Source organism: Lissotriton vulgaris, chromosome 2_1 (genome assembly GCF_964263255.1).
Source record: "Lissotriton vulgaris chromosome 2_1, aLisVul1.2, whole genome shotgun sequence".
Taxonomy (NCBI): domain Eukaryota; kingdom Metazoa; phylum Chordata; class Amphibia; order Caudata; family Salamandridae; genus Lissotriton; species Lissotriton vulgaris.
The window spans coordinates 538,809,139-538,830,182 of NC_141687.1; the positions used below are offsets into that span (position 1 = coordinate 538,809,139).

The following is a 21,044-nucleotide window of genomic DNA, read 5'->3' on the forward strand; positions in this document are numbered from 1 at the left end:
TGTGTTGTGATTGGTGCTGTGGTTCCTGAATTTCCCCGCCTGAAAGGTTTCAGCTCTCTTTGTATAATAGTAATAGTATATAGATGTTCATTCAGCATCTCCTGGACCACAGATATGTCATTCCTCTTACCACCCTATAAAGAGTCATACATACGAAGATGCAAATCTTGAAGCCATAGAAGTCCCGCAGGATTTTTTATACCAATTTTTGTCAAGTAAAAATACACTGTTTGACAAAATTAAATAAGCCATTTCAAGAAGAATTTCCATGTGCTCATAAAAGTTTGCAGGACTTTTCCTGAGAAAGAATTCCAAAGCCTCACTACCCCATCTGTGTTCAATGTTAGCATATAGAGATAGTACCTCTAATGTCACCAGCACCGTTCCTGTTTCTCAATTTCCATCAATGAGTATATTAACAATATGTTTGGTATCTCTAATGTACGGAAATGGGATCTCAAAAATATGTCAACAGATTCAGACAATTCTCAGTCAGACCACCAATTCCAGAAATAATAAGTGTCTCCGGTAGGAACAGGGCATTTTTGTGAGGTTTCGGTAGAGTATAAAAACAAGGGTATTGGGGTTTATCCACTCTCAAGTACACAGACTCATCATCATTCATGAGTTGTCTATCAAACCAAAATGTAAGGTTAGTATTGATATCCTTGGTTGTGGTGCCTACAGGGTTACTAGTCAATTTCTCATACTTCTTCGTATCACTAAGTTGGACCAAAATCTCATTATTATAATCCTTTCCGTTCATAATGATCGCATTTCCTCCCTTATCAGCTTCTCTAAAAATGTCTTGATCTTCTCTTGGCTGATTGAATGCTTCCTCCTCTGCACTGGTTACCTTATTTCTAACAGATAGCCTCTACTTCATTTGTTGTTCTTCTGCCCACTGATCTAGGATACGTGTGACCATCTGGTGGAACATATCAATATTATCACCACTTTGGAGGTGAGGAGTAAATTTGGACTTCATCTTAAGGCTACTGTCTTCTGACAGATCCCCTTGAAAGTCAAGTTCTGTTAATAAGTCAGTTATGTTATCAGGAATCCTGTCTGTTGGACTTATTGTCAAAAGTGTTTTAGTATCATAGAAATCTTGACTAGCTATCCCAGAGGTGTTGGAGGAGCTCCTACATTTCATCCATTTGCGACCCTTCGTACCTGGAGAGCAGGTCAATAGAACTCGCAATACACCAATGGGAGCCTGATTGAGCTGAAACACGTTTATCAGCCTCATCACTCTTGCTCTCTTTGTCTGGAGGTGGAGCGTCTCCGGTACCCTGAGCATTGGCACGCTTATGGGCTGTGTACTACCATGGAGTATAGGGGGAACTGATATCCGATCCAAGGAATTATCTGAGGGCAAAGCTTTATATTGTTGCACACCCTAGGAGTCCCCACTCTGGTTTGATTGACTTCTTGAAAGTTTCAAGAGTGGTTTTCAGCATGTCCTTAATCAGAGGTCCAGATCAGTGTCACTAGGTGAGTCAACATTATAAATATCCCAGAGGTCTTCCTAAGACTCAGACACGAAAAAGGTCTTATGAGGATCTAAAGGATATAAAGGACTTCCTCCTCCCCCACGAAGCAAATGTGGGGAACCCCAAGGTGAGTGTGGTGAAGGGTGACCCTGCGGAGGAGAGGAAGGTGGAGAAGGTGGAGTAAGGGATGGTGGAGGGGAAGAAGAATGAATAAGATGGGGTCTAGGTGGGAGCAGACTGGTGCATCTGTGTTGAATGATTCCCAGAATCTCGATGGGCCAAGGTATAGAGATGAACTGATGAAACGCCGTCACTCACCTAAGAACCTCTCAGCCCACCTCTGAACCAGGCGTGCGTTTCGCCTACGGTGAAATAATGTTGGCAGTTCGCAATTCTAAATTTGCAAATAGCAGCTAGATAGGTCTATCCCAAATGAGTCTCACCCAGATCAGGGCCTCCTCGAGCCACAGTATTTACAAGCGCTGTGAATTGAGTAAAACACTCACATAGGCAAATAATTGGATGCATGTGGATGGTGGGGGAAATAGTGGTTTTATGGCTACACTCAAAAGCTACTGGATTTTACTGCACACTTTATCAAGACTTTGACCCTTGCTTGTTATTTTCCATTATTCGGATCGTCACCCAGGTGGCAATGCAGGTTCTGTGCATGATGAACTCTGTGGCGGCTGCCAGAGCTACTTACATCTGCTTCGCTCCCCTTGCGCAGGTTGTAGGTCAGGTCGTGCTGGATTTCGGCGATGAACTTCTGTGAGTACTCTGGATAGAGCTCGAGCACCTCCCTGAGCCCCTTCAAGCTGATGTACTGGAGGTCGCAGTAGGTCAGCGCCTTCACGTTGGCATTCGTCTTAATCACTCGGTCCTTATTCATGAAGTCAGAGCCAATCAAATCCCCTTTACCTGAAAGTTACAGGAAACAAGGCAATTCAGACACTGTGCAGATACGAACCTAGATAGCATTTTGGTACAGTTTTGAATGTATTCATGGTGGTGCTGGACATTGAATGGTTTGCGTATGAGCTTTTTCTGACCCTGTCCTCAGTGCGTATGTACATTTTTAGTAATCAGTTTTCTCCTGGTCTGTGATTTTCTACCATAAATGCCCACCCACATTTTTTACATTTATGAAAATGCAATGTGTTAGATGTCAGTGGGAGGCTGTCAAGAGAAGGGGCAAAAAAGGTCTTTCTGAAAGACTTCGCTGTTGTGGACAGACTGTCTCAGAGGCCACGAGGAGTTCGGCCACTCCCAGATTTTGAAACATCGAGTCATAATAAAAAATTTATTTTTAGCTTCGTTGACTGCCCAGTGAATAGAAATGTCTATATTTTAGGCACCATTAACCTTGAGGCCCAGGTAAACCGAACCTCCTCGTTCCCGACTGTTGAACCTGGTTTAGAAAAAATATCTGAGCCAGCTAAGACTTCATTCATAGGACTTGATCGCTGCATAGATCTCAATTGCCTCTGAAACAGCTTGAGGGAAGTTGAGGTGTCCGCAGGTGTGACTGAAATCAAAATCTCTCCCCAGTAAAAATGCAGGGGGCAGATTAGCCAGGGCCTCATTGCCGCTTTAGCGGCTCTTTTTGCCGATATAGCAGCAATATTTTTATCGCACTACCAGCAAGCCAGCGCTAACATGCGTTAGCGCCAGCTTTCCAGCGTTATCTGCCGGTTTTCCTTTCGCCTTGCATGCCAGCGATAATTATCGCTAATGACATGCAAGGTAGGCGTTCCTTACAAAAAGCACACGGAAAGGGTCGCTAAAACAACTTCGCTCTATTAGCAAAGCTGTCCCGCGATGACAAAAGTCATGTTTGGCTCCCACCATCGAAATATTCTATCGCCTGATTGAAACCTGACATACCTTTAATGCCTATGGGAGATGGATTATAATGTTAGGTCCACACTCCCCTATTATCAAGCCTGACATTAGCGCTGTGAAATTATTGCAGGATTTCACGCGCTAATGTTCATTACTGCAGTCCATTGCAGCATTTCACATCGCCTTTTAGCGGCGTGTTGGCAATACACCGCTAACACAGTGATAGTTTCCCGCGATAGACGGCGTTAAGAAAAGGCACGCTAACTGCGGTTAGCGATAATTATCGCCTTCTCTTGCTAATATCTCCCCAGTACTCTCTGGCACCATCAAGCATATCTATTTCACGCACAATGCTTATAAACGCGCAAGTGTGTAAATATTGAGACACATAGAAATGCATAAAGCACATTTTGCCGCTTTGACTTTTGTATTTCCAAGGATGAATGAACTGCAATGAGAGAGTATTAAATAAATGAACTCGGGTACGAATGTGCTACATTATTCCATCTTTCTCTGCATTTGTAAAGTTTTAAGTGGGTGAGCTACACTTTAAGAGCGGTGGTAAAGTTAACTAAAAGATTGTATCGCTCGTGTGAATGCCTGTGGATACTTTGTGTGTTTGCCTGACCGAATACTGTAAATTTCGACGTGGCATTAACTTTGTAAACCATGTGGTTCCAGCAGCACTCCCCCAGATATACTTAGTTTATGTAATAAATACGTCTCCAGCAGCCCCGCCACAGGTATGATCTCCAGCCCTCCCCCACATATACTTATTTCACGTAAACATTCGGATCCAGCAGCCTCCCCTCACCCCAAGTGTGATCTCCAGCCCTCCCCCAAATATACCTATTTCATGTAAACATGCAGCTCCAGCAGCCGCCTGGTGTGATCTGCGGAGTTTACCTGGCAGCCTGCGCACCCCGAACAGCCCCTTCAGGACCTTGTTGTATTCTGGGGAGCAGAGGCTCGGGCCGCCCAGCCCGAGTAGAAGGACTGCTTGAGCTTCTTCCACTTGGCCCGGCACTGGGACACGCTGCGCTCGTAGCCCTCGGCCGACAGGCACCGGGCGATGTCTCGCCACAGCGCCTCGTTGGGCTGGGAGGTGGAGGCCTTGAGCAGCGGCAATGGCAGGAGCCGCCGATCTGCGCCAGCAGCCGGCCCAGCTCGTGCTGGCTCCAGCAGGGACCCAGCGGCATCCTGCCGGGCCTGGAGGAGCACCCCGGGGCCGCCGTCACGGGGGAGGCTGCCCCCTCCTGCCCGGCCGCCGGGCTCAGATCATAGCCCAGCCGGCGGAGCAAGGCCCAGCCGTCCAGTTTCAGGCCGTGCTGTCCGTGACTCAGGGGAAGTTTCGAGGGCTCCGGGGGCGGAGGACTGCGGCGGGGCGAGGGCTCCGGGGGCCTGGAGAGGAGCCGGCGAGCCGTGTGCTACATTTACCACAGCGTGCTTAGCGTACTGCCGCAGCTCCGGGGGCCTCAAGCTGCGCCTGGACGTGCAGTGCACATCTGCCTCCAAGGTAAGCCCCGGGTACCATCTGGAGGAGCGCGTGCGCTGTGAGGGGCTTTTGCAGGAACTCCGGGGGCAGGCTTCAGCTCCCAGAAGCCCTCTTAAAGCGGGGAGAAAATATATGTACATAGAGGTTACAAAAGCAACGCCTCTGTATCCCAGGGAACGCCGCAGACTTCACTCGGTGTACTGTGTGATCTTGGCTACTGGCAAGAACAAGCGCTCGCCATGACACAGCCCCGTCCCTTTCAGACTGATTTCTGGCGTAAAAGGTTCCTTATCTTCTTTATGGGGCCAGCTGTTTCGCCCCATAATGAAGATAAGAAACTTTTTACTTCAGCAGTAAGTCAAGGAACCCAGTCTGAAAAGGACGGGGCTCAGAGAGAAAAAAGAACGTCACTAGGACCTCTTCTCCAATGGCTGGTCACCATTTAGGACGCCAGCCAATGGAGAAGAGGGGCGGGGCTTAACCTCGCTAGTGAAAGTTCCTCTATCTCATTAAGTCTCGCCAGCTCGACTGCCATGTGCACAGTCTTTCGCAGACTGAGACCTAATCAAAAACGCTTTCCTGAAGGCAAGTCATTGTAACGACTCGTGTGGTAAAGGAATGCGTTGTAAAGACGTATTTGTGGTTCAGAACGCGCTGTTAAGGCACAGCATGGTTCGAGCCGTGGGTAAAGGCTTTTTCCCATGTCCTCCTTCTCTGAACTTTACCCCATGATCATATACTGCATAACCTCAATAATCAAACCCGCAGGTTTTATGAGCCAGTGGATTATGAAACTATGCAGAAGCCTTGACTGAATCCTGCGATTGGCAACAAATAATTATGAAGAATTTTATGGGAATTCATTCAATTTAGCCGTGAAATTCATCTCTCTAGTATTACATTTTAACACACAGGGACTGATACATATCATAGCTCTTAGCTAAAAGTTTCATAATGTAAAGAAGGTTTCTTTTAGGAAAGAACATTTTGTCCACTCTGCAGGCAATCTAAAAACAATTCTAATCATTAGCACAAGCAGACTTCCTCAATACGTTAGGCGTCTCTTATTCCCCCCTTGACAGCTATAATTTAAAACGTGCCGCCTGAGGTTTGTAAAGAAAACACTGCAAAACAGTGCGACACTCAAATCTGTGAGCATCTCACTAACACGCACTTTTAAATGAAGACTCTAAAATGATTTTAACATTTAAAATCAGGGAATCAGGCTTTAATTGTCTTTTATACTACGGACCTCATTTAGCTGTGGGTCGTACAGACATATCTGCTAGGGATTGGCGCATGTCGTGTCTGCCTATCTTGAGTTTTCTTTGCTTCCTTTAGAGATACTGAATCCCGTTGAGAAAACCTTTACTGCCAACCAGCAACTGCCAGACAAGCCATCAGAAGGCCAGTACACCCTTTTTAGGTCGAGCATTCGAGACTTCTCGTATATACTTTAGTATATGCATATATGTGTATGTACTTTCTGGGCTCTGGAGATCAGCCCTAGGATTTGTCTGCTTCCTCTTAGGGACTTTTTTCTGTTCAAATGCCTCTATTTAACTGTCTTGATAGAAAACGGCCGGCAGTGGTCAGTAAAATACCAGAATTGCTTTCTGCTTAGGGACTTTCTTTTTTTTATCTTCCTGGCAACTGCCTCAATTTAACTTTCTTGATAGAAAACTACCTGCAGAGGTCAGTAAAATACCACAATCACTATAGCATTCTCTCGATTCTAGTCCATAGAAATTGTCTTCCATGAGCACCAGTAGACAATAATATGTTTTTCAAATCTTGTAATTTTCAGCGATATGACCACCGAAGACCCTGATTTTATATTAAATACAGAGCTTTGGACTATATCATTTCCAGCTGAAAGGCAATATTTTTCTCCATGTGTTTGCACACCTGGCATGTCACACAGTTTGGTGCTTATTTTCCTTCCATATTAAAGAACAGTAGATTTTTCAGCACCCAGGTTAATGTGCTGCACAGCTAAATACACATAAGGTCCCAAGACGAGACCGATTGCATTGTAAATGCTTGTTAAGGTGGCCAGCGCTGCCGAGTTAGACAGATCCGTGCATGGTGTGCTGCTGCACTCCTGGTTTCTTCTTTGAATTCTAGGACTTGTAGTCTTGTTTATTAAAGGGAAAAATCTGGACTGGATCAGCATATCACGCATGGACCTGGGAAACCTGGCAGCTAAGGGTTGCTCATCTGAAACAACATCTGCCATGTTTGTCCCTGCTGGCCAAAACCATGTTCAGCACGGTCGTCCTTCATAGGAAGAACTACCTGTGTCCACTACGAGCTGGGGGAAAACTCAGAGTCTACGGGACATTGATTTTTTTTTTAAAAAAAAGCAATTCCCTCCTCTACTTTGGTTTTATGGCTGGCCCACCAAAGCATAAATGAAGATCTTAGACTGCAAAAGTAAGAATAAAGGATCATTATATAAGTAACATATTATATATATCTGTGACGTTAGTTTAATACTTGGAATATTTATCTGGTCAGTGATTGGTTTATAAAATGAAACCAAAATATTTGATGAAGACCTTTGACAATGTTCACTAATATCATATAGAAATCACGATACTTTTTCCCACCTAACAAGGAACATACACACTTCCCCAATACATCATGGAGCACATTAGGAGACATACTCAAATCTGCAAAATTTGAAAAAGAGGTCAATTAGATGAAAGATCTGCAGAGAAGATTTTCAAAACAGCAGGAGCTGTGGAACAGGATGCATGATGAGGCAAATGTAGCTACAAAACCCCAAAATGTCTGTGAGAATGTCTATATGGAACCACTTAGGTGAGGACATTCAGTCTCATCATAAGTCTGTTTGTAACCCTGAAAAGACAAGAAATTAAGACTTTGCCACACATTTTGAATCAACACATGTTTACGAGTCAAGAGTTACAATTTAATCAACATGCAGGAATCCCAAGTTATGCATCAAACCCGTCAAAATGTATGAGAGAAGAAAGTCTTGTAAACATTGCAACATGAGTTCTTGTGTAGAGCGCTAATCACCTGTGAGGGTATCCAGGCGCTTTAGCAGTTGGACAGGCAGCTGGTGCCTGGAGGTTAATCAAAGAGCAGGTTTTCATCTTCTTGCCAATTTGAGAAGCGAACATGAGGCTCTGATGTGGTAAGGGAGGCCATTCCATGCGTTGGGGGGGGGGGCTGAGATAAGAGATGCTGCAGCCTCCAGCTGTGACTTTGGGAATGCAGGCTGTGCTTGCCAGGGCTGAGCGGAGGTCAAGGGTGTGCAGAAGTTATGTAGCTGTTCAGTTATGCAGGGCCGGTGTTGTGGACTGCTATGTATGTGTGTGTGTGAGAAGTTAGGTCTTCCTGCTCATCTTTTCCTATGTAAGAGAGTTCGAGCCACAGAGGCATAGCTATCATTATCGCAGCATGTGCAGTGGCACCAAGCGCCAGAAGTGTTAGGACCCACTGCAGCTCAATAACTCAATTATGACAGTCTTGTAATACACTGCGTTTTTATCACCATGAGTTCTAGGCCACCCAAAGAGCATTTTTAAAGAAAAAACAGAAAGCTAAGCTTGCAGGAGGCAGCAGGGCTGTAGAACAAGACAGTGCAAAAACACAACATGTAACGAAAATGGAGATGTGATAGAATTTAAAAAGAAAATGGTGGACAGGAACAGGTTTGAAGGGCAAATGACAGAAGAAAAATAGAAAGTGAAAGGTAAAAAAAATAACAGAGAGGGTGAAAGAGACAAGCTTTCAGGCTATCTGTTGGAAATGGCTCTTTTTGCAGGGTCATACCTACACTTTTTGCCTTCCTCTTGCATTTTTTCTGACCTGTTGTTGTTGGTTTTATGACTCTGGGCACTTTACCACTGCTGATCAGTGCTGAAGTGCATATGCTCTCCCTGTGTAAATATGACTGTAAATTGGTGTATCCCTGATTGGCTTATTTGGTTTGCCAGTTAGTCCCTGGTAGTGTGGCCAGTGTGTGCCCTGGGCTGGTAACCCAAATGCTGCTGGTGGGCCTGCAGAGCTGGTTTGCGCCACCCACAGAAGCAGCTTGTAAAGTGTACCTCAGACATGCCACTGTAGTGTCTGCGTGCAGTCCAGAACTGCCATCTTGGCTGTGAAGTGCCCACACTTCCCAGCCCCTGAACCTTCCCTTACCATCATGTCAGTCACCCCTACGGTAGCTGTATTGAGTGTGTTAGGTAGGACATGGCTTGAGATGTGTAGCATGTCCTGGGCTGGTAGTGAATTACCCTCCATTTTGTTTTTCACTGCTGCAAGGCTACCTGTTCTCCATAGGCTAGAATGGGAAGATTGGCTATTACATCTTTTAGTCCTAACTGTCTCAGGGAACATGGTAGAAATTCGAGTTTAGTATGCCTGAGCTCAGAATAATAAAATACATCTTTTAGCAAAGTTGGTTTTAATGTCTGTGTTTGAAAATACCACTTTTAGAAAGTAGGTATTTTCTTGCCTAAGCCTTCCAGTGTTCTCTACTGTTATGTGTATTGACTGTCTAGGTTTAGAGGGACAAGAAAGGCTGAGTCAGACCCGGGTTGAATAGAGAGATCTGCATTGAGTACTGGGGAGGGGTAGCTCCTTGACCTGAATAGGGCTGTGCCTGGCAAGGTGAATGCTGGCTCAACCTCCTACTGTGCGTCTGATGGCAGACCCCCTCTTTCTGAAAGGAAGGATGCAGCCTGGTAAACAAAGTGCTCCAGGCCTGAGCAGAACTGGTTCTGGATGGTTTTAGTGACTAGAGACTTTTGAGAACAAAGACTTTTGGGGTATAAATATCTGTGCCCAAACCCCTGATTTTTGTATTGCTCCTGGAGGGACCTCGGTCCGTGTTACTGAAGGAATCTGCAGGAGAGGACTGTCCTTGACCTTGCTGTTTCTTCGATTGGCCTGCAGTAGTTCCCCTTGGACTTGGAAGAAGAGGGAAAAGGACTTTTGAGAGACTTTTATTTTGCTAAGCAATCACCTAAGGGCTAGAAGAGAGTTAGCCTCCTGCTGGAGTCACAGGCACATCTGACTCCCCCACCAGCCTCCTGATTCCTCCCAGCGAGGATTTCTATCTGCAGGTGAGGCTCCTGTGAGTTCCAAGTCCTCTAGTTCTACTACAGAGAAGAGGGTGCTGAAAATCGACGCTAACGGCTGTTTGCGAGCTGCCGCAGTTGAAGAGCGTAAGAAAAATCCAAAGCAAAGATCATCGCATTGCACGCTAGCGGGCCACAAAGTGCTCGCTAACCCCAGAGATCATTGCATCGCACGTTTGCAGGCTTTTCGAAGGCTTGCTAACCCTGGATCATCACATCGAGCTCATTGCAGCGCGGACGCCATGCGTTCGCCATTTTCCTCGCATTACACCCGGATCGTCGCTCCCTCGAGGGGCGCCATTTTCTTTCATCACAACAAGATTGCACACGCAACAGGGTCAGCGCATCATCCTCCCTCGCGGCAATTATTCAACGCATCGCTGGCCTAGTGTGAAGAAATCTGTCGCTTTGCCCCGCACGCACCCTCAGACCGGCGCATCATCCTCCCTTGCGGCAAGGATTCAACGCATCGCCGGCCTAGCGTGGGGAAAATCATCGCTACAGCTCATTTGCGACATTTTGCTTGTTTTGCTACAAAATCTAGGTACTTTGTAAGTAAAAGAGTCACAGAGAACCCTGCTTTGAACTGAGCCCCTATGTGAACACTTTGAACTCCTTTTCCAGCTTTTCAAGAGTACCCCCCGTTTTTAGTATTGTGGCTTTTTACCGTTATTGGTCTTGTGTTAAATCTATACATAAAGATACTTATTTTTTATAACTACTTGTGTGGTGTGCCTTTGTAGTGTCCTTCACTGTGTTACTGTGTATGATTATAAATGCTTTACACACTGCCTCTGAGATAAGCCTAGCTGCTCGTGCTACGTTACCAAAGGGTTGAGCAGGGGTTATCAAAGGGTGTAGCGCCCTTACTCTGACTTGGGAAAAAGGGTCCCTACTTGGACTGTGGCCAGCCACTGACAACTAGAGACCCCAATTTCTAACACTATCTATTTACATGAACATGCTAATCTACCACATTTATTGTGCCTGCCTTCAACAAGGTTTATTTTGTTTGTATCTACTGAAATACAAAATAGTAACATTTAAACAATCTACCAGTCTTTTTAGATAATAGTGCAGTGGTCTTTCAGGATTCATGTGCATGGCTCTTTGTATTCCACTAAATAATGCTTTCTTTGTCTTCAAACCTGTCATAGCAACATTCATTGATTAGCAGTTTGGCATTAAGAAAACTTTAAGCCATATTGTTATTGTCAAACTGTGCTGGCAAGTAGTATAAACTCCAACAATACAAGGAATAAATGAGCTACCCTGGGACTGGGCCGAACAGGGAGGAGCCTCAGGCAGCAGGGGAGGTAAAAGTGCCTGCTCCTACTGTAGAAGACTTGGGGGTGGGACAGTGGGTTCCATGACCTGGCCACTTGGACCTGAAGGCCATGCTCAGCAGCTGCCTGTGCTGTTGATTCGAATCTTGGCCTTGCCCTTTATCGTACCATACGCTGCTCCGCACATGTCCACGCAAAGACAAATAAGAATCTGCAAAGTCAGTAGATCTGGATTTAGTGTGATAACTTATTCAAACATCACTGGAATATGTCATGATTTGCATGCAATATCACAGGCCCTATCTGGAAGGATTCCAGCTTGGTTATTGGAGTAGATCAGGAATTTTCAAAATAGGCCACTAGAGATCTGGGCTGGGGCGTGCATGCTATGGCACTGGGGCCTACTCCCCCAGCTCCCAACAGTCTTTCTCCTATTACGAAGGATGGGGCATTTGTCTGTGTCACCTACAGAATGGGATGTTGTTTCTCTAAAGTCAAGTGTGCTAGTTAGGAGCTCTATAGGAAGACCAGGAAACCTGTGCCCCTTGCACCCGGTCAATAGAGAAAAAACTAGACAAGCCTATGGGGAGAGCTTTGTTATCAGTTAACTCTTAACTTTGTAGAAACAACCAGTCTTGTCAGTCCAGTCCACATCCAGGGGCTGGCCCTCTATAAAATTTTGCTCATTACTTGTAGGTTCAAGAGAGTGGCCAGGTACACCGGACTACTGCCTGTTGATGCAGAAATAAAGAAATATGACTGATACATCGACAGAGAAGCACAATAACCAAATATAATCAGTATTAGAACATTGGAATGTGGAGCACTCCATTGAAGAAAATGGAGTGCTCTGTGCTTCTACGGGCCGATAAAGGCCCATAAAGCAACATTTCAATGTTTTCACAAAGGCCTCTCGGAGCCTGAGGGGATTTAAATCCCCTCGGGCTCCGAGAGGCCTTTGTTGTATTTATTGGAACATTCTGCCCTCTAGTGGCAGAATGTTCTAATAGCCTTATAACTCTGGACTATACAGGCTATTAAAGTCCCACTCCCTTGTTAAAGGCCTGAGCCGAAGCTGGAGCGGGTCTTTAATAGCCGATATAGCCCGCTACGGCGGGCTATAAGGCTATATTAGAACATTGGAATATGGAACACTCCATTGAATATAATGGAGTTCTCCATGCTTCTACGGGCTTGTAAAGGCCCGCAGAGCAACATTCCAATGTTGCTTTTGTCTGTGAACCAAGGCCTCTCGGAGCTCGAGGGGATTTAAATCCCCTCGGCTCCGAGACACCTTTGTTTTATTTGTTAAAACATTCTGCCCTCTAGTAGCAGAATGTTCTAATAGCCTTATAGCCTTTCGTAGCTGGGCTTTACCGGCTATTAAAGTCCCCCTCCCTTGTTAAAGTCCCTTGCCTTCAGCTCCGGCCTTTAACGATGGAGCGGATCTTTAATAGCCGGTATAGCCTGCTACGGTGGTCTATAAGGCTATAATATAGACCTTCTGAAAGTATATGACTACGACAGCAAGCATCTTGGTTAATTCAATATAATAAAATTGCAATGGCTGCCACAGAATTACAAGAAATGTCCTCTGCATGACACTACATTTCATTCCATTGGACGATTACAAATCACACATGAAGAAGGCCACAGTGAAAGAGCATATGACGTGATTCGGATCAATAATGCAGGTTATGTCAACCATGACTGTCCGCTTGATGGAAGATGATCAATGGGTGCAATCCAGGCCACGCTGGAGAGACTGTTGGGAAACAAGGTGGCCTCAGTTACAGCACTGCCAACTTTCCCCCCTATTGTAGGTCCCAATTAAAAAGACATTGAAAACCCTCCCGTTACTTATATATGTATAGGTTAGGCCAGGGATCTATGTTGATAACATATGAGATGCTGTAGCAACTTATCAAAGAGGGGGGAAAATGATCTATCGATCTACGGACACCAATTACCACTCAGTAGGGTGGAAGGTCCAGTATCAGCATGTGTCTGTATCAAGTACAGATAACGCAATAGAGGAGTTTGCTGAACTGTTCCTATAAACAGAGAAAAGTGGGTTAGCTGGCGTGACCGAAGGTGTATGTATGACACCCTTGGGCATCCATTTTGTTGGATGTAGTTGCCTCACACACCCAGAAGGGTGTCATGCTTCATCATAGGCGTTTGCTCCTCGTCGGGGAGTCCGGTGCAACCCCCGACGGGCTCACCTCAGAGAGGGGCTCTTTGGCGGAGATCTTTTGTATCCAACTGCCTTATGGTGAAGTGCGGGTGTGTGGGCGGGATAGCAAGTTGCCTGGTAAAGTGATTAAAATGTAGCACGGGGTACCGGAATTCCCTTTATTCTGGGGGTCCCCCTACTGCAATTAAAAACGTGATGCTAGCTCGCTAGGTATCAACAGGTTAGGTCGAGTGACCCTAGAGGAGACTAGAAGTGAGACTGGTCGACATGTTTCTCGCACTGGGGAAAAAATCACCCGCGATTCATCAGGACCTCATCAAAGTGAAAAATAAGTAAAATCAACAACATGCTCGTGTCATGTGTGTGGTGTAAATTACCTCTGTGGATAATCCTATGCCTAGACACAGAAGAAAAATAAACAATAAATGGTTATATCATATCTTGTAAACCATATAAAAAGTCAACGCCAGGGCATGAACATGGTGTGGCATGCTGTTGGTAATGTAAACCAATGAGCACAACCAGAACATGCCTGAGTGGTTTTAGCGTGCAGCGTGCAGTGTGAAACACACACACTCACACTATATACGTGAGGAAAATAGTGATTTTAAGAAAAGGGTGGTTTAAAAACAGTGGTTAAAAAACAGCAGTCTTATGAGAGACATGATCGACACACAATGTGGCTAGTTGAACAGTAATGGTAAAAATGACACCGGCTATATCTCAATGTGGCTAGTCAATTGGTGATGTGTGAATTGAACACGCTCCCTACTCACCTAATGGTCAGGGACTACTTGCCACATGAGGGGTCGGCGGGTCAGTACATCGGGGTTGAACCTAGTAGATGTAGCTAAAGGGAGGATATAAGTATTACCCCTGAGTTGGAATCAAAAAGTATTATTGTGGTCTAATGCAAGTGACTGCAACCTCCTGTGTGGCATTCTAGGGTATATCTCACCTCAATCTGCCCGTGTCCGCGTGGAAGCACCTACCCATCTCCGCCGAGCTCGAGTAGATAAATCAGCTCGGCGGCAAGTGTTATTTAAGGGAACCGGGGTATGTGTATTCGTCACCGCCTACCGTCTAAGGTCACATGATGTAAACAATAACTGTGGCGGCCATACTGTAAAGGGCAAAAAGTAACCAGGTCTACATGGATCACTGAACGCAGGCTTGCTAAGATGTACATAACATTTAGAGATAACAATTGGATAATCCCTGTTTGTCGGTAAGCGTTGTTGCAGAACGCCGGCGTTTATAAGAATAATGCCGAGCTCGAGTAGATAAATCAGCTCTGCGGCAAGTGTTATTAAAGGGAACCGGCGTTTTTGTATTCGTCACCGCCTACCGTCTAAGGTCACGTGATGTAAACAATAACTGTGGCGGCCATACTGTAAAGGGCAAAAAGTGACCAGGTCCACATAGATCACTGAACGCAGGCTTACTAAGATGAAAAGCTACATTAGGTGCACATAACCTTTAAAGAAAACAAATGGATAAGCCCTGTTTGTCGGTAAGTGTTATTGCAGAACACCGGCGTATGTACGAATAAAGCCGCCTAGTGTAAAAGGTCACGTGATGTAAACACTGACTGTGGCGGCCATGATGTAGTGGGCAAGGAGTAGATGGCCAGAAGATGCCTCAGGGAGTCAGCCAATGGCCAGCCCTTGAGTGGGGCACCCAATGCACCGAGTGTCCGCGTCGGCCATGATGTAATGTGTCAGAAACTAGATGTATATGAACTGGCTCAGGGAGGTATTATAAGTAGTAAGTCGGTCAATTTCGTGTTACATCGAGATTACCAGGGAGAGTTTTGCCTTGGCCGAGGATGGATGCAGGGAACAGAATTAAATACAATTAATGGAACGGCTGATTTAAAGTGAGTGCCAGGGGATGTCCTCATTGAGGCCCTGGCTATCAGAAGATAGTCGATGAACCCATCTTTGTTCCTTCCGGAATAGGGCATTTTTGGGGCAGTTAGGACTGGATTCTAAAACTACCCACTTCAAAGAGTCTTCATTGTGGTTGGATTCCACATAATGTTTACACATTTTTGTATGGGTTTTTTTACAGCGGAAATTGCTGCGGTGTTCGATGATGCGAGTTTTGATGGGGCGGGTTGTCATCCCGATGTACTGTAGACCACACGGGCAAACCAGCATGTAAATACAGTGTGTCGTGTTACAATTGGTGTGGTTCCTGAGCTCCCGTTTAAAGGTCTCGGAGAGTTGTATGGTCTTAAGAGTCATAGTGTATCTACACACCCCACACATGCCACATGGGTAATGGCCCATAACGGGGGGTAGATGCCACAAGGTTTGTTGGGTCTCTTTCCTAACACTCTTGGGTCTGGTGCTGATCAGGATATCTTTCAAATTTTGTGATCTTTTGAAAGCAAACCTCGGTTGTTCCAGAACCATATTGCCTGTATTAAGGATGCCCCAGTGGCGTTTGATTGTATTCTTGATTTTATTAGACAAAGGGGTGAAGGTAGTCACACAAGTGATCGGTTGATTCTCAACCGGAGTTCTTTCCTGTCGTTCAAGTAGAGCTTCTCGGTTGTTGTTCCTGGCCCGTTTTCTGGCTTTTGAGACATCGCTTTTAGGGTAGCTCCTATCAAGTAGGTTCCTGGAGAGGATTGTGGACTGCTTCTTGTAGTTGGACACATCACTACAATTACGCCTTATCCGGAGAAATTGTCCGAATGGTAGGTTAGTACGTAAAGCCCTTGGATGATGGCTCTTGTAGTGGAGTAGGCTGTTGCGGTCTGTGGATTTTCTGTACATGGTGGTACTAAGGGACCCTTCTTCCAGTTTTATTGTTAGGTCGAGGAAGGAGATCTCATTTGGTGAAGAGGCCATGGTGAAATGTAGGCAAGGGTTCAGTGTGTTAACCATTCAAAGAAAGCCTCGTGGGATGTCGGCGGGCCTATCCACAGGATTAGGATGTCATCTATAAAACCTCTCCACATTTTTATGTTGTCTCAAAAGGGATTAGACTGATGGTGTATGTGTTTTCCTTCAAAATCCGCCATGTACAGACAGGCCACCGAAGGGGCAAAAGTACTGCCCATCAAGTAATTCTCGGTAAGGGCTAGGGTGGTGCATTCCATAATGAAAGACTGCGGAGTGTTAGAGTTCCAAGCTTCTAAACCCAGTTTATCCTCTAATACCTCTAGAGTGGCCCTCTGAGGAATGTTCGTGTAGAGGGCTTCTACATCTAGGGTAATCAAGAGATCAATCTGTCCTATAGTTCAAAATACGTAAGACATCTGTGGTGTCTTGGATATATGAGGGAATACATTTCACAAGTGGTTGCAGGAAATGGTCACAAAATTGTGAAAGTGGCTCCAATACGGAGTCGATCCCTGAGACAATTGGTCTCCCCGGTACTGGCCTGGTTGCTTTGTGGATCTTGGGCAATATATAGAAATATGGTACCCTTGGGTCATTTTTTGTGAGAAAATCTGCCTGTTTTTTGGTGATCCATTGTTCACATTCTGCGCTTACCACCAAACCCGTAATTATGGTCTGTAGGCGCATGGTTGGGTCACTTGGAATGGGTGTATAGTATCGTTGATCATTGAGTTGTCGGGTGCATTCCAGATCATAATCCACAGTATTCATTAAGACAGTGGCACCCCCCTTGTCCGCCTGTTTAATAATAATCAAGGGGTCTTCTGCCAACGATTTCAATACCATCATCTCATTCCGAGAGATGTTAGAATGTTGTGTCTGTCGGTCTAGTTTGTTGATTTCTTTTAGTACGGCTTGTTCAAAAGTCAAGACTTCATTTGGGACCATCCCATTGTGGGGTGTGAAAGTTGAGGGGTTATGTAAACCAGAGTCTTCAGTTGGTTCACAGGGCTTGCCTTCGAAGAAGGCTTTCAATCTTATTTTTCTGAAAAAAGATTGAATTTCTCTGGTTTGTTGGAATAGGTCGATCCTGGGGGTGGGAACGAAGCCCAAACCTTTCTGAAGGACATCTTCCTCTCTCTCTGTAAGGAGACGGTCAGATAAGTTGACCACTAGACTCATTTTGGTCCTGATCGGTTCGTGCTCCTCGTGTCCATCCCTTGGGGGCGTGTGTCCTCCCATTGTACTCTCTTTTCTGGTGCGTTCCCTCGTTTTCGCCCTCGCCCTCTGCCCCAGCCTCTGCCTAAAAAAGGAGGGTATGTAGGGTTTTGGGGGGGATAAAATGGAGGATATTGCGGGGCAAAAGGTGGTTGGAAATGGGGGAATTGTGGGTATTGCCAGAAGGGGGCCCAACGGTTGGCATCACGTTTTTAATTGCAGTAGGGGGACCCCCAGAATAAAGTGAATTCCGGTACCCCTTGCTACATTTTAATCACTTTACCAGGCAACTTGCTATCCCGCCCACACACCGCACTTCACCATAAGGCAGTTGGATACAAAAGATCTCCGCCAAAGAGCCCCTCTCTGAGGTGAGCCCGTCGGGGGTTGCACCGCCTCCCCGACGAGGAGAAAACGCCTATGATGAAGCATGACACCCTTCTGGGTGTGTGAGGCAACTACATCCAACAAAATGGATGCCCAAGGGTGTCATACATACACCTTCGGTCACGCCAGCTAACCCACTTTTCTCTGTTTATAGGAACAGTTCAGCAAACTCCTCTATTGCGTTATCTGTACTTGATACGGACACATGCTGATACTGGACCTTCCACCCTACTGAGTGGTAATTGGTGTCCGTAGATCGATAGATCATTTTCCCCCCTCTTTGATAAGTACTCTTGCACGGTGCAAACCGTGGGAATTTCCTCCCGGTGGGTTAGATTTGTCAGATCCCCCTCCCAATTGATCCCACACCATTGTGGTGGGTCATATAGGATTCATACCCCACATTGGGTTTTGAATCTTTTTCTTCCTTGTTTCCTTTTCCTTCCCTACCTTCTGTAGAAGGTCACCACCTCACCAGGACCACACTCCTTTGACCTAACCATCATGGAAGGTCAGGGGCTGAGTTTCGGTGAGGAGGATGCAGCAGCGATTATGAGGACACCTTCACTTTTTGGCATTGACATAGAACCTGCCACGGGGAGTAATACAACCGAGTGGCAATCTCTGTCCGACCTCAAACGAGAGTGGATAAGAATAACAATACATGGGACTATGATGGCTGAGTATTTTAAAGGCAAAATTGCTCCTAACGGCTTGATCGTTAAGAACTTCCCCAGAATTTTCTGGGAGGATGGACAATTTAAAGTCGAATGGTCACAGGTTTCATGGAAGTGCACCCATGACCTTCTCATTCTCATCGTAAATACAGCTAAACGATTAGCAGATGCGCTTCTAGTTCGGATCCAAGCAGCCGAGGCTGCTTTGAAGACTGCGGTTCTCAACCCAGGCTTCAAAACTAAACTGGCTGAGATAAATAAAGAAATGGCGGAACATAAAGAGTACCTCATGAATCAAAAGGTAGCAAAACTACAAAAAGACATAAAAAGGTTTTCAAAGGAGAAAGTCTATCCCTATTTAAAGGATGACTATGTCCCCTCTGGTACAAACTATAATTCGGATTCCAGCACTACTTCATCAAGAAGGGGGTCCAACAGTGGCTCTGACAGTAGCGGGGGAAATGATCCTGCTCAGATGCCACCTAGGGCAAAAAGAGGAAGGGGACAAGGACAACATAATTTTCCCAATTACCCTAACCAAGGACAACCGTTGGTGGCCCCCTTCTGGCAATACCCACAATTCCCCCATTTCCAACCACCTTTTGCCCCGCAATATCCTCCATTTTATCCCCCCCAAAATCCTACATACCCTCCTTTTTTAGGCAGAGGCTGGGGCAGAGGGCGAGGGCGAAAACGAGAGAACGCACCAGAAAAGAGAGTACAATGGGAGGACTCACGCCCCCAAGGGATGGACACGAGGAGCACGAACCGATCAGGACCAAAATGAGTCTAGTGGTCAACTTATCTGGCCGTCTCCTTACAGAGAGAGAGGAAGATGTCCTTCAGAAAGGTTTGGGCTTCGTTCCCACCCCCTGGATCGATCTATTCCAACAAACCAGAGAAATTCAATCTTTTTTCAGAAAAATAAGATTGAAAGCCTTCTTCGAAGGCAAGCCCTGTGAACCAACTGAAGACTCTGGTTTACATAACCCCTCAACTTTCAAACCCCACATTGGGATGGTCCCAAATGAAGTCTTGACTTTTGAACAAGCCGTACTAAAAGAAATCAACAAACTAGACCGACAGACACAACATTCTAACATCTCTCGGAATGAGATGATGGTATTGAAATCGTTGGCAGAAGACCCCTTGATTATTATTAAACAGGCGGACAAGGGGGGTGCCACTGTCTTAATGAATACTGTGGATTATGATCTGGAATGCACCCAACAACTCAATGATCAACGATACTATACACCCATTCCAAGTGACCCAACCATGCGCCTACAGACCATAATTACGGGTTTGGTGGTAAGCGCAGAATGTGAACAATGGATCACCAAAAAAGAGGCAGATTTTCTCACAAAAAAGGACCCAAGGGTACCATATTTCTATATATTGCCCAAGATCCACAAAGCAATCAGGCCAGTACCGGGGAGACCAATTGTCTCAGGGATCGACTCCGTATTGGAGCCACTTTCACAATTTTGTGACCATTTCCTGCAACCACTTGTGAAATGTATTCCCTCATATATCCAAGACACCACAGATGTCTTACGTATTTTGAACTCCATCCAGGATATAGGACAGATTGATCTCTTGATTACCCTAGATGTAGAAGCCCTCTACACGAACATTCCTCAGAGGGCCACTCTAGAGGTAATAGAGGATAAACCGGGTTTAGAAGCTTGGAACTCTAACACTCCGCAGTCTTTCATTATGGAATGCGCCACCCTAGCCCTTACCGAGAATTACTTCGAGTACAGAGGACAATACTATCACCAGACCCAAGGCACATCGATGGGCAGTACTTTTGCCCCTTCGGTGGCCTGTCTGTACATGGCGGATTTTGAAGGAAAACACATACACCATCATTTCCCTTTCGAGACAACATAAAAATGTGGAGACGTTTTATAGATGACATCCTAATCCTGTGGATAGGCCCTCCGACATCCCAAGAGGCTTTCTTTGAATGGGTTAACACACTGAACCCTTACCTACATTTCACCATGGCCTCTTCACCAAATGAGATCTCCTTTCTCGACCTAACAATAAAACTGGAAGAAGGGTCCCTTAGTACCACCATGTACAGAAAACCCACAGACCGCAACAGCCTACTCCACTACAAGAGCCATCATCCAAGGGCTTTACGTACTAACCTACCATTCGGACAATTTCTCCGGATAAGGCGTAATTGTAGTGATGTGTCCAACTACAAGAAGGAGTCCACAATCCTCTCCAGGAACCTACTTGATAGGGGCTACCCTAAAAGCGATGTCTCAAAAGCCAGAAAACGGGCCAGGAACAACAACGAGAAGCTCTACTTGAACGACAGGAAAGAACTCCGGTTGAGAATCAACCGATCACTTGTGTGACTACCTTCACCCCTTTGTCTAATAAAATCAAGAATACAATCAAACGCCACTGGGGCATCCTTAATACAGGCAATATGGTTCTGGAACAACCGAGGT

General features: G+C 45.6%; 1 protein-coding gene across 1 annotated transcript in view; it reads right to left on the bottom strand.

Moving 5' to 3' along the window:
- Positions 1-21,044, bottom strand: part of LOC147730710 (voltage-gated delayed rectifier potassium channel KCNH8-like) — a 1,657,143-nt gene that overhangs the window by 348,801 nt on the left and 1,287,298 nt on the right. Inside the window, exon 11 of the mRNA XM_086955502.1 lies at positions 2,203-2,417. Within this exon, the coding sequence (XP_086811628.1) occupies positions 2,203-2,417 (215 nt within the window). The remainder of the gene's footprint in view (positions 1-2,202; positions 2,418-21,044) is intronic.